General features: G+C 38.4%; 1 protein-coding gene across 1 annotated transcript; it reads left to right on the plus strand.

The window, feature by feature from the left end:
• The first annotated feature begins 2,682 nt into the window (after nucleotides 1-2,682).
• Nucleotides 2,683-5,246, plus strand: LOC143542322 (UDP-glycosyltransferase 79A2-like). Its single transcript, XM_077034938.1, has 2 exons — nucleotides 2,683-3,706; nucleotides 4,841-5,246. The coding sequence occupies exons 1-2, from the start codon at nucleotides 2,716-2,718 to the stop codon at nucleotides 5,218-5,220; spliced, it is 1,371 nt and encodes a 456-aa protein (XP_076891053.1). The 5' UTR covers nucleotides 2,683-2,715; the 3' UTR covers nucleotides 5,221-5,246.
• Nucleotides 5,247-12,273: the final 7,027 nt, after the last annotated feature.

Here is a 12,273-nt window from a genome sequence, read left to right on the forward strand (position 1 = left end):
ATAATTAATTATTTAGAGAAAATCAAGTATACGAGTTCTATTATAAGAAATCTTTAATTAAAACTATTTTGTATATATCATCTTATTTAAAATTAAAAAAATTTATAAGTTTATGATGATCAACGGATAATAACATCTAGATTATATTTGTTTTTGCAAAATAACTAGTTTTGATATAATATTTAGAAAATCAAAGTGTTTATCTTAGATATCCATGATCATAGTGATTTCTTATAACCAAAATATAATATTTTTATTATAAAAGTATCATGACAATGAAGAACAAATTATGAACATTCAACATTAAATCAAAACAAAAACTATAAAGTGCATGAAGGATTTGTCCTCCTTTTATAGTAAAAATATAGAGTTGTTATATCTTATGGAATTTATGAAAATTAATCATATTTAATATAATTAAAACACAAAAATTAAAATGGTTTAAAAGGTTTTCAAAGGTTTAACTATTTTAATAAGTTTTATTGAATAAAAACATTCATTAGTTTTTATTAGTTAAGTAACATATGAAAAGATAATAATAATAATAATAATAAAAATAATAATAATAGTGGTGGTGGTGGTGGTGGTGGTTAGATAATGAATGTTTTAAATTTACTAAATTAGTATGTAATACTATAAGGGTGGTGAAAAGTATAATTGCATAGAAATGATCACGTAAAATACATTAACGAAAATTGAGATTATTTAATAATATTATAAAAATATATAAATTTAAATAGAAACAAAACCGAAAATTTAAAACGGGTCGGGTTTTCGGGTTTAAAAATTAACGAATGTTACACCTTTCCTAAACCTATTATAATTCAAATAACTAAAATAAATATAACTAAATAAACCCTTAACTTTATTAATATTCAAGATTAATCCTTCAACCTTTCACTATAAACATAACACATAAAATACATTTGCAGAAAATAGCAAACTGGTCCATATGGATCATTTTCTTTAGCATCAATCCAGCCTCCGCATCAATTAATTCCACATAGTGACATCTCGGTCAAAGATATACCAAGAAACAAAAATCCATCTGACCCGTTTGACCCAAGAAGCTCCATTTTTCGTAGCGGATAAACCCAGTTTAGAAGTCCGGGCCTGCTGCCTGTGATCAGTAAACGAACCTGATTAACCCAACATAGACCCCTTGTTGTAGGGCTTTAAGGGATTTTAAACAACAACGGGCTTTAAGGCTAAAACCCACACTACTTACATAACAGTATCGTGACATTTTAACATGAGCTTTAAAGCCCCTCTACCACTAGCTGACTTATGGGGTTGAGAAAATGGAATACCATATGTGGACAACGAATCTAAAAAGTGAAACAGGATAGATTCTTTCTTTATTGCTGGAGCCTGGAAGTTGTGAAAATCACATGTGTGAAAAGTAATGGTCTTCCAACAAAAATACATCCACCTAAAACAAAAGTAAAAAGAATGATAGGGACGGTAAAACCCGGCGATGGTAAAATCAAGCATTGTCAGACCCGGGTGTTGAGGTGGTAAGTTGACGCGAATTCGATGGGTTTCGGTTACGTATGTTATGGTATTAGAACTAAAACCAAAAATAAAGAAAAATTATAAAAATTTAGGTGGACCAATGGGGTGGCGTGGGTTGCTAAAATTCAGTCGGTTTCCGTCACGTTCGTTACGGTATCAGAAATTAAACAAAACAATAAAAAACACAATTAGCATTATGTTGGTTTCTGTTACGTGAGTTACGGTACCGGAATTAAAACAAAAACAAAATTGCATTTAGTCGGTTTAAGTTACGTTCATTATGGACCGGAACTAAAATAAAACTAAAAGAAAAACCAAATGGCCCAATAGATAATAACTAGTATTCTACGCGATGGGGTGTGAAACCTTAACCATAGCTCAAATCTTGGCACACCAATCAGTTGACTTCAAAAGGCTACCAAACGGCCCCTAACGGCCTAACTTGTCTCGAGGGTCTTTTAATATATATTTTTCTCTTAGTCTATTCTATTTAACTATTCTTGTTCTATTTCATTTCAGGTTGCATATTCTACAATGAAAATATTATGCGAAATGATAAGTACTCGGGTTGTTACTTGTTATTTAAAAACACAATCTTCAATTATTTTTAATCAGGTCATATTTCAATTATTTTTCAAACATTATTATACCCAAAATGTTCCCAATTGCCGATCAAAACACATACCTCAGGTATCATGCATTTCTTTACCAGGACATGAATTAGAAGGTTGTTAATTCACATACGAGCCAAACTTTTAGCATTGCTTGTGCATACATTACAACAAACATGATATTAATGATATACCTACCTCATTAACTTTAAAATTAGTTAGCATTAACTTTAAAATTAGGTTGGGCCAAGTGACGTTGGCCTTTTGTCATTAAGTCATCCGTACGAAATACTTAACTAATTCTATTTGTTACCCGTTTCAAAAAAATAAAAATCAATGAAGATATACCTACCTCAAAAGCCAACAAAAATAAAGCCATAAATATAAAAATTACCTATGGAACCCACCGTCAATGTTTAATTCATGACCAATCAATGCTTTTCTCTACCAACCACCATAGTTCTTGTTCCACCAATTAAAGACGATTTTTACTGCCCTTGTGAAATATTTATTTACTTTGTCGGTGGAGATGATGACTAATTCTATATATAGTTATTAAGTCACACCTTCTATACACAATACTTTAAAAATGTCTTCAAACAAAGAACTACACTTAGTAATGTTTCCATTTTTTGCATTTGGTCACATTAGTCCTTTTGTACAATTATCCAACAAGTTATCATCCTTTCCTGGTATCAAGATTTCTTTCTTGGCTGCTTCAACCAGTGTCCGCCGTATCGAAACCATGCTCAACCCCACCGTCACCACAGTCATACCCCTAACTCTACCGCATGTTGACGGTCTCCCTAAAGGTGTGGAAAACACCTCTGAAACCTCACCTGCCACTGTTGAACTTCTCAAAGTCGCAATAGACTTAATGCAACCTCAGATCAAAACTTTACTAGCTAATCTCAAACCTAACTTCGTGTTCTTCGACTTTGCGCAATGGTGGATGCCGGAGATGGCGTCTGAGCTTGGCATAAAAACCGTATATTTCTCGGTTTTTTTGTCGGCTGCTAGCGCATTTGTGACTTCCTGGTTCACCCATGACACGTCAGCACCACCAACTATAGAGGAGCTTAAGAAACCTGCAGCTGGAAGCCTTACTCTAGATACATTTCAAGCTCGCGATTTCATGTACATCTTCATGAGCTTCCATGGCGCATTAAGCGTATTCGATCGCTTGATGAAATGCTTCAACGGATGCGATGCTATATTGTTCAAGTCATGCAGAGAGATGGAAGGACCTTACATCGACTACGTTAGCAACCAAGTTAAGAAGCCGGTTCTGCTCATCGGTCCGGTGGTTCCTGAGCCTGGTTCGGGCGAGTTAGAAGAAACATGGGCCTGCTGGTTGAGCCAGTTCCCAGCTAAATCTGTAATATATTGTTCTTTCGGGAGTGAGACTTTTCTAACTGACGATCAGATTAGAGAATTAGCTTTCGGGTTGGAACTCACCGGGCTTCCTTTCTTTCTCGTGTTAAACTTCCCGGCAAACCTTGATAGTTCTGCAGAACTGAAAAGAACACTACCCGAAGGGTTTCTAGTCAGAGTGAAGGGTAAAGGAATTGTGCATTCAGGTATTATAACAAAATTATATTAGTCTACGCATATAAATACCTTCATATGCCTTAGAGACTTATATTTAACTTATTTTGGTCACACGTCGTTATGGTATTTTTTTTTCATATATATATTCATATATATCTATATATATATATATAGGGGAGGGTTATCCTAAAAATAAATTGTTTCCTAGGAAGACTAAGAATAAATCATAGCCATTGGATTATGTTGATCAATAGTTGAGATTTAAAACTACCAAAAACCGACATAGTTTCCTAGAATTATTCTTTCACCATTATAACCGACATAGTTTCCTAGATTTATTCTTTCACCATAGTTTGTAGTGCCAAATGTCAAAAATTTGTTGGTTCTTACTATTCCTAGGAAACTCATTATTCTTATTTGAACCATTTTCTATATACATAGTATTATCATTTTTACTACGTGTTATTATCAATTATACTATAGTTGAACTCTGATTTCCTTTTATATTGCCGCATACATATGTAGTCAAGAGTTGAGGGTCTCTCTGAAAGCCACCTCTCTATCCCATTAGATAGAGGTACGGTGCCTACATCCAGTGTTGCAAAAATCCCGACTAGTCAACGATTAATCCCCGATTAATCGCTAGTCCCCACTTCACTGATTAATTTTGGGCTAGTCGGCCAATTAATCGGTCAATGGTCAAATCCGGCCAAAATCGGCGGTTTCTGGTCAAATCCGGCCAAAATCAGCGGTTTCCGGCAAGATTCCGACCAAAATCAGCGGTTTTCGGCGAGATTCCAACCAAAATCAGTGGTTCCACGTGAGACTTTAACAAAAACTAGCGGACTCAAGCGAAATTCCAGCCAAATATATGTTGTGTATGTATAAAACTGGAAATTACATATAAAAATGTGTGCGTGTATGCATAAAACTGAAAATTATGCATTAAAGTCCGATCCGATTAATCTCGACTAATCCCGATTAATCGCTAGTCCCTACCCCACCGCCCGACTAGCGACTAGCGATTTTTGCTACACTGCCTACATCCCACCATTCCTAGACCCTACTTATAGCTTTGCTATTGGTGAGACTCCACTGGGTATGATTGATTGATTGATATAAATTATTATATATATACTATTATAATTCTATTATAATATCAGGGTGGGTGCAGCAACGACTGATACTGGAACACGAAAGCTTGGGTTGCTATGTGTGCCACGCCGGTTTTAGCTCGGTGATTGAAGGACTGGTTAATGACTGTCAACTAGTGATGATTCCATTAAAGGGTGACCAGTTCTTTAACTCTAAACTAATTGATTCGGAGTGGAAGGCTGGAGTGGAAGTAAACAGAAGAGACGAAGATGGGTATTTTGGGAAAGAAGATGTGTTTGAAGCTGTGAAGAGTGTTATGATGGAGACCGAAGAAGAACCGGCAAAATCCATAAGAGAAAACCACAAGAAATGGAAGGAGTTTTTGCAGAATGGTGAGATTCATCATAAGTATATTGCAGATTTTGTTGAGAACCTGAAGGCTCTTTAAGAACATGGTTAAAACTAATTTCTAAATTATCTGGAGTTGTCATGTCAATGTTTGAAATATTAGTATAAACTAAGCTGTTTATTTGTTTGTGTACTAGGTTATAAACCCATATCTATTTGTTTACTAGGTTTAAAGGTTTGAAATATTAGTACTTGACATAAATAAATTGTCATCGGTGTGATCGGTAATGTTGTTTTCCTTTTTACGTTGCTTTTACTCATTGGAATAATATCTCATGCTGTTTACGAATTTGAATATCGCACGTGATCCTGATGTAGTTAATAGTCTTTATATGACATTATGACTATTGGCCTACTATGCAACTACTAATGTCGCTGTTGCAACTTGCAACCACAATTAAATATACATTTTCAAATCAAAATTTACTATAAAACTGAAACCGCGTGTTATGTCTCAAGCTAGCACCCTGATTCAACCTTGAATATTGCTCTATTTGACGTTGACTGAACACAGGATAAAGCCCCTGCTAAAACCACCTAACTTGTGATGTTGTGATATATACAGGTGAGAAGTGCTTCAGCGATTTTCCTTTTCTTTATATATATATATATATATATAGAAAATGGTTCAAAAGTTTTCTAAGAATGATAACAACCAACAAATTTTTGACATTTGGCATTACAAATTATGATGAAAAAACAATTTTAGCAAACTATGTCGGTTATAATGATGAAAAAGTAATTCTAGGAAACTATGTCGGTTATTGTTAATTTTAAATCTCAACCATTGATTAACATGATCCAATGACTATGATTTATTCTTAGTTTTCTTAGGAAACTACTTATTTTTAGGATAATCCTCATATATATATATACTAGACGGGTGCCCGTGCGATTCTGCGGGAAACCAAAATCCTGGTAATCATGTAACAATTACTGATGTTCAAAGTTCGTTTGAAATCTTGAAAACGTTTAAACCAATCGTCACTTTTGATTAGCTGGTTTATGAATGTTCAAACCATAGAAAACAGTTCGGTTTACGGTTTATGCCAAAAATAGGCCATATAAAATCGGACCGGACTACAAACTTATTATTGAAACTCAATGCGTGAAACCAAACCATTAGTAACGATTCAGTTTCAATTTTCGACGCTTTAGTTTTCGTTTTCAATGAAAAAAATCAAACAAACAGTTTAGCTCACTATTTAACTTAGAAACCGTTAAAACTGAATTGTGAACGCCAATATGTAACATGCTAATTTTTTTAATTGTAAAAAACTATAGCAATACCATACCCAAATTAAAGACAATAAAATGCTCGTTTTTATGGTGTAATTTTTAAAAAAATGTATTAACGTATGAAAAAGTTACAGCCGTTGGAAAATCGTTGGTGGGAAGTTGGTTACAATTAAAATAAAAAAGAATACATAGGTAAAGATGAAGGTTCAAAGTTGTAATAATTTTTCAAATTTACAAAAGTTGAGTAAAGATGAGGGGGCAATATTGTAACTTTTTTCATGTATATTTTCTAATGGACAAGTTTGTCCCTATCTTACATGCTATAGAATGTGTATCTTAAGCTTTACAAGTTGTGAATTACTTAAAATGTAGGTGTCTTAATTTGCCCATGTTTCATGCATTATATATAATATAGATATATTGCCTTCTAAATTTGTAAACTAATTCTAGTAGAAAATATTCATTAAAATAAAAATGTTACAAGCAACAAATAATACGAGTCTAATACAAGATTATCAGGTCGTTTAGCCGACAAATGTTCGACCAACTATAACATTCCTTACTTTAATATTATATAATGTTAGTACACGAGTGTTTAATAGATAAATCGATTATTTTTGTTATGGCATATATACAAGCGTTTAAAACTATCAGCACGTTAAAGAACTATAAATAAATAAACAAATTACTATCATGTAATTTATATTAGATATGCGTTACATGTATAGTTACTATTAATATAAATATAAATGTATATGGCTATATGAAAATTGTAGTTTGAGTATATAAATGTTATACGTGAAAAAGAAAAATAATAAATTGTTTGGTAGAAACAAACATAACTTAGTGGTGAAAAAACAACTCACATTAAATTGCATTGATATCTGAAGAAACACCAGTCGAACCCCGACAGATTACGAGTAACCTGAGGGTTAGATAGACGTTTCCCACGAGGGGTTAATTCCGGCAAGATGGTTCTTCCGATAACCTACAAAACAGACACCGTGAGCTCGTCACTAAGAAAGGGGGGGTCCCTCCTTGTGACCACCCTCCGGCGTGAGAATCAGTCTATATTACTCTTTGAATATAAAAGTATATTATTAATACTAGAGCAGTTATCAGGTAAATTATACAAGATATTAGATGACGAAATGATAATATCATTTGATGTCTTTTATAGCCGAAGGTGGGTTTCCAAGGAGGTTTAGCCGGCCTACTACTCTGCCAACTGTAGCCTACACACGTGCTCTGCTGGTAATTGGTGGATAGGCAGCGGCTGACAGTGACAAGGCGTGCTGTTCACTTTTCCTTTTCCACCAACTACAGGCTAGGCACGTGGTATGGCAGGAGTTGGTGAGCAGGCGGCGGCTATTGGTCACAGTGCTGTGGCGTGTTGTCTGCCATGCTGCTGTCAGTGAGCTGTCGTATCGTTGGTCAGATCTTTTGTCCATACCTCGTCAGATATCACACAAAAGATCCTCCATTATTATACGGACTGGCTCATTTAGGCGGGAGTTTTCCCCCTCCCGCCTTTATGCGGGAATGCTCCCGGCTTTGCTCATTCCTTCTTCAGGTGACTACTGAATTATTACGAGTTTGAGCCTTATGCGTGTAGCCATGCTGCGCGGGTGGCCAGTCCCTAATGGCGGGTATCCGTAGCTGCGGGAACAGGCGGATACTTGGAAACCATAGGGAGGCATTTCCTGCGAGACCAGCTTGCGTACCGCATGTGAGGTCGTCACAACTCTGAGCGTGGTGGGTCCTGCGGGTTTGGTAGGTCGCGGCGCAGACGTCCCTATGGTGAAGTCTGCGGGTTCAACTGCGCAGACGTCCGTTTAAGGAGTCTTGCGTGTTCAACTGCGCAGACGTCTCCTTTTAAGGGAGTCTTGCGGGTCCTAACCACCTCTGCTGGGACCTACCTCTTCAAGTCCCCCCAGTCCAATGTTCTTCTCATGAATGTTTAATAAAGTGAGGTGAACTTTTGGACTTAAGCAAGGGTTTTTGAAAAGAGTTTAGTTTTATGGGTTTTCCGCGGGAAGTCTTACCCACGGGTTTCCCAATGTCACGCAGAATTTCCCAATGTTCTGCTTGATCTCTGGGATGATGCGGATAGGTCTGTAACCTCCCCGCAAGTCAGGAGCGTTTAGAACCTTTTGTGTAGATTCTCCATGAGGTCTTGGTGGTTTTGAACATAGTGATCAATCATGTTATAACCACCAATTCCATCCTGAAGTTTCCAACAATCTAGTTCTTGACGTTCCCGCTATGCGGGGATGTTAATCCCGTTTCTGCAAGCATGGCCCAGAGGATCCTTCTTGGTTTCAATTCCCATGGAGTGCTCGGTATGCGAAGGGTTTTGCCTTGACGCTGTACCCGCACTTCGTCTTATTAGTTACTTTACTCCCAAGGTATCCCTGGCGCTAAATCCCTGCAGGGCTAGGTGCGTGAAGGGTTTGCCTTAACACTGTACCCGCACCTAACTAATGGTTGCCGAGGTGTTCCTGGCGTTTAATCCCCTGCGGGCGCTAGGTATGTGAAGGGTTTTGCCTTAACACTGTACCCGCGCCCGACTTACAACTGGGTGCCGAGGTATGACTTTTTACGGGTGTTATGTGACATCTGACCCGATCCGACCCGACCCAGGTACCCGTTTCTCTGATCCGATCTCTTTCTTTTATGATTTAATATTTATTTATACTTTATTTTTAATAATAATGTTTTCCTTCCCGCCTCTTTCTCTGTTTTCCTTCCCGCCTCTCTCTCTTTTCCTTCCCGCCGTCCCGTCCCTCTTTTCTCTTTCCGCCTTCTTTTCCCTCTTGTCGCCGTCCCGCCCTTAAGCCTTGAACCTCTGTCCTTTGTTCCTTCCCGCCTAAGGTTGTCTGCGCAGCTCCACGCGCCAGACTCTTTACAAGGAAGCCTGCGTGAAGACCACCTGTTACTGCGATACGCGAGACGAACTGTCCCCGCAGCGCGCTAAGGATTTTAGTTCTTCCCGCGGCGCGCTATGGATACTGTTCTTCCCGCGACGCGCTAAGGAATATAGTTCTTCTCGCGACGCGCTTAGAATTGAAGTTCTTCCCGCGGCGCGCTTAGAAATATAATTCTTCCCGCGACGCGTTAAGGTTGGTTCTGTCTGCCTTCGCGCTCGCGCACTTTTGCCTTCGCGCTCGATGCCTTCTCGCGTTTAACCCTTGAGTCTTTTCTCCTGTTTAATCTAGCCGTTTGCTTTTGTGATGTCTTATCTTCTGTGCTGTTGACCTAACCTGTCTTATGTATGAAAAGTTACTTTCGGCGCAGCATGCGCACCAACCCCATTGGTTGGCAGAAAAAGTGACTGACATTATCTTTTGAGATCTGCTTTTCCATGCTTGACCAGTACCTTTATCTGACCCGCCCATGCTTTTACTGTTCCCTGTCAGCTTTTCCTTTGCCCCCTGCAGCTGCCATATCTTTTGATATCTTTTGCTTTTGGAATCTTTTGCTTTTTAAGATCTTTTCCCCTTTTCTAGGGATTGTGTTCCCTAGGGTTTCTCTATAAATAATAATGCTATTTTCTTAACACTACACACACAAATACTTATTATCTTTCTCTTCCCTTGCTCTCTGCCGTTGTCCTCTGCCGTCTCCCTCTCTGCCTCCGTCTTCCTCCCTGTTCTGCCCTGTTTTCCGGTAATCTATTATATATAATAATTTGTTTAAGTTACTTATTAATTATGCTAACTTATAATCAAGACATTAAAACAAACAATAATCTTTAATTATAGGTTAACCTTGCTTGTTTGGTTCTTGCTTTACCTATCTTCACATCGTTTATCAAGTGAGTAATCTCGTATCTAATCCCTTTTTATTTTTAATGTTTTTGGGATGTTCATGTGTTCATACAAACTTAGAGTCTTAAACTTGTTTATGAACTTTAGTCGCGCAGTATCCCATGTGTTGAGGACGTAGACTTGGCTGTTTATTTGTATGTGTGGATCATTAACCGTCTTGTCGGTCTATTCCGCAGTTCTCATGGTACCATTAGATGAACACGGGAGAACTATCGTTTATGATTTTCTCTTTTGTTTACACATGCACAGTTTGTCTTGTTTGTGAGCTCAATTGTGAGCACTGGCAGTCTATGAATCTTAGAGTTGGTCCCGATCAGATTACACCCCTGTTGAAAACCAGACATACACATGTTGCGCGCAGATTTATTGTTATCTATGTATTGTATTAAACTTGATTTCTCACCAACACGCAAGTGTTTGACGTTTATTTTAACACATGTTCAGGTTTGCTGTAGCTACATTTGGAGCTTGTGGACACGTAGGACGTTTTTTACTTTTGGACCTAGATTAAAATGTGTCAAGACAAGTTTTTGCTGTTCGAATATTATGATTTATAATATATTGATTTATGATGTTTTATGTTATCTGTGTTTACTCTGCGCGTGCGCGAATGAATGTATTTATTAAATATTGACACCCAATAGTGTCACGAGTAATGAAACAATATGTGGCGCCCCGATGTATAATCCGCCTTTGGTCGGGGTGTTACATGTTAGGTATGTGGAGGGTTTTGCCTTAACACTGTACCTGTGCCCGTTTTGCAGTTGGGTGGAATGCCAAGATTTTCTCGGCTTCACTTCCCTGTGGGTGCTAGGTATGTGAAGGGTTTTGCCTTAACACTGTACCCGCACCCGGCTTTATAGTCGGGTTTTTTCCGGTTTCCGTTCCCTGCGGGTGATAGGTATGTGAAGGGTTTTGCCTTAACACTGTACCCGCACTCGGGTTCATAATTGGGTTTTTCCGGTTTCCGTTCCCTGCGGGTGCTAGGTATGTGAAGGGTTTTGCCTTAACACTGTACCCGCACCCGGCTTCATAGTTGGGTTTTCTTGGCTTCTGTTCCCTGCGGGTGCTAGGTATGTGAAGGGTTTTGCCTTAACACTGTACCCGCACCCGGGTTCATAATTGGGTTTTTCCGGTTTCCGTTCCCTGCGGGTGCTAGGTATGTGAAGGGTTTTGCCTTAACACTGTACCCGCACCCGGCTTCATAGTTGGGTTTTCTTGGCTTCTGTTCCCTGCGGGTGCTAGGTATGTGAAGGGTTTTGCCTTTACACTGTACCCGCAGCCGACTTACGGTCAACTGGATAGCCGGGGTAAGGGGTTTTTCCCGCTTACTTTTCGAATCTTTGGGATTTGCGCATGCATATTTAAATTTATTCTGGCGCTTTTCCTCATATTCTAGATAGGTTAACCGTTTATCGCGTGGTTGTCAATAGATCTAGGTACCTTTCATGATTTATGCGATTAAAACCTGCATTTTCATTCAGTAGGGTGACCGACATATAACTATGACTGACCTGCGTGAAGGTTTTCTATTCTTTGGGTTAATGCGGGTTTTGCCGCTTTCCTCATGCAGCGAGTCTGCGTGAAGGTTTAACAATTGTTGGGTTTATGCGAGTTTTACCGCCTTCCCCATGCAACGACTTTTTACTTGATGCGATGACTACCGGCATTAGTGTTCGAATCTACCGTTCAACGCGTGGTTGTTAATAGGTTAGTGTTCAGCTTCCTCTACCAGGATTCATGCGGATATACCGGCACTTTCACATAGTGGGATGGCTGAACCTTTCCCCTTTAACTGACCTGCGTGAAGGTTTGATGCTTTTGGGTTTGTGCGGGTTTTGCCGCCTTCCCTGCGCAACGATTCTTCACTTGATGCGGCGGATACCGGCATCTCCATGTGCAAAGTTCGTAAAATAAAAATGTAAAATCGTCAGCTTCAATTTGAAGGAGAATCGTTTCCATTAGAAGTGGCTCTAGGCCTTTTCTTTACAAATTTGGAATTGATCTACATAAACTGTATAATT

Source organism: Bidens hawaiensis, unplaced genomic scaffold (assembly GCF_021521415.1).
Source record: "Bidens hawaiensis isolate Kalapana, Puna unplaced genomic scaffold, B.hawaiensis_p1.1 tig00012815_1, whole genome shotgun sequence".
In the NCBI taxonomy this organism is placed as follows: domain Eukaryota; kingdom Viridiplantae; phylum Streptophyta; class Magnoliopsida; order Asterales; family Asteraceae; genus Bidens; species Bidens hawaiensis.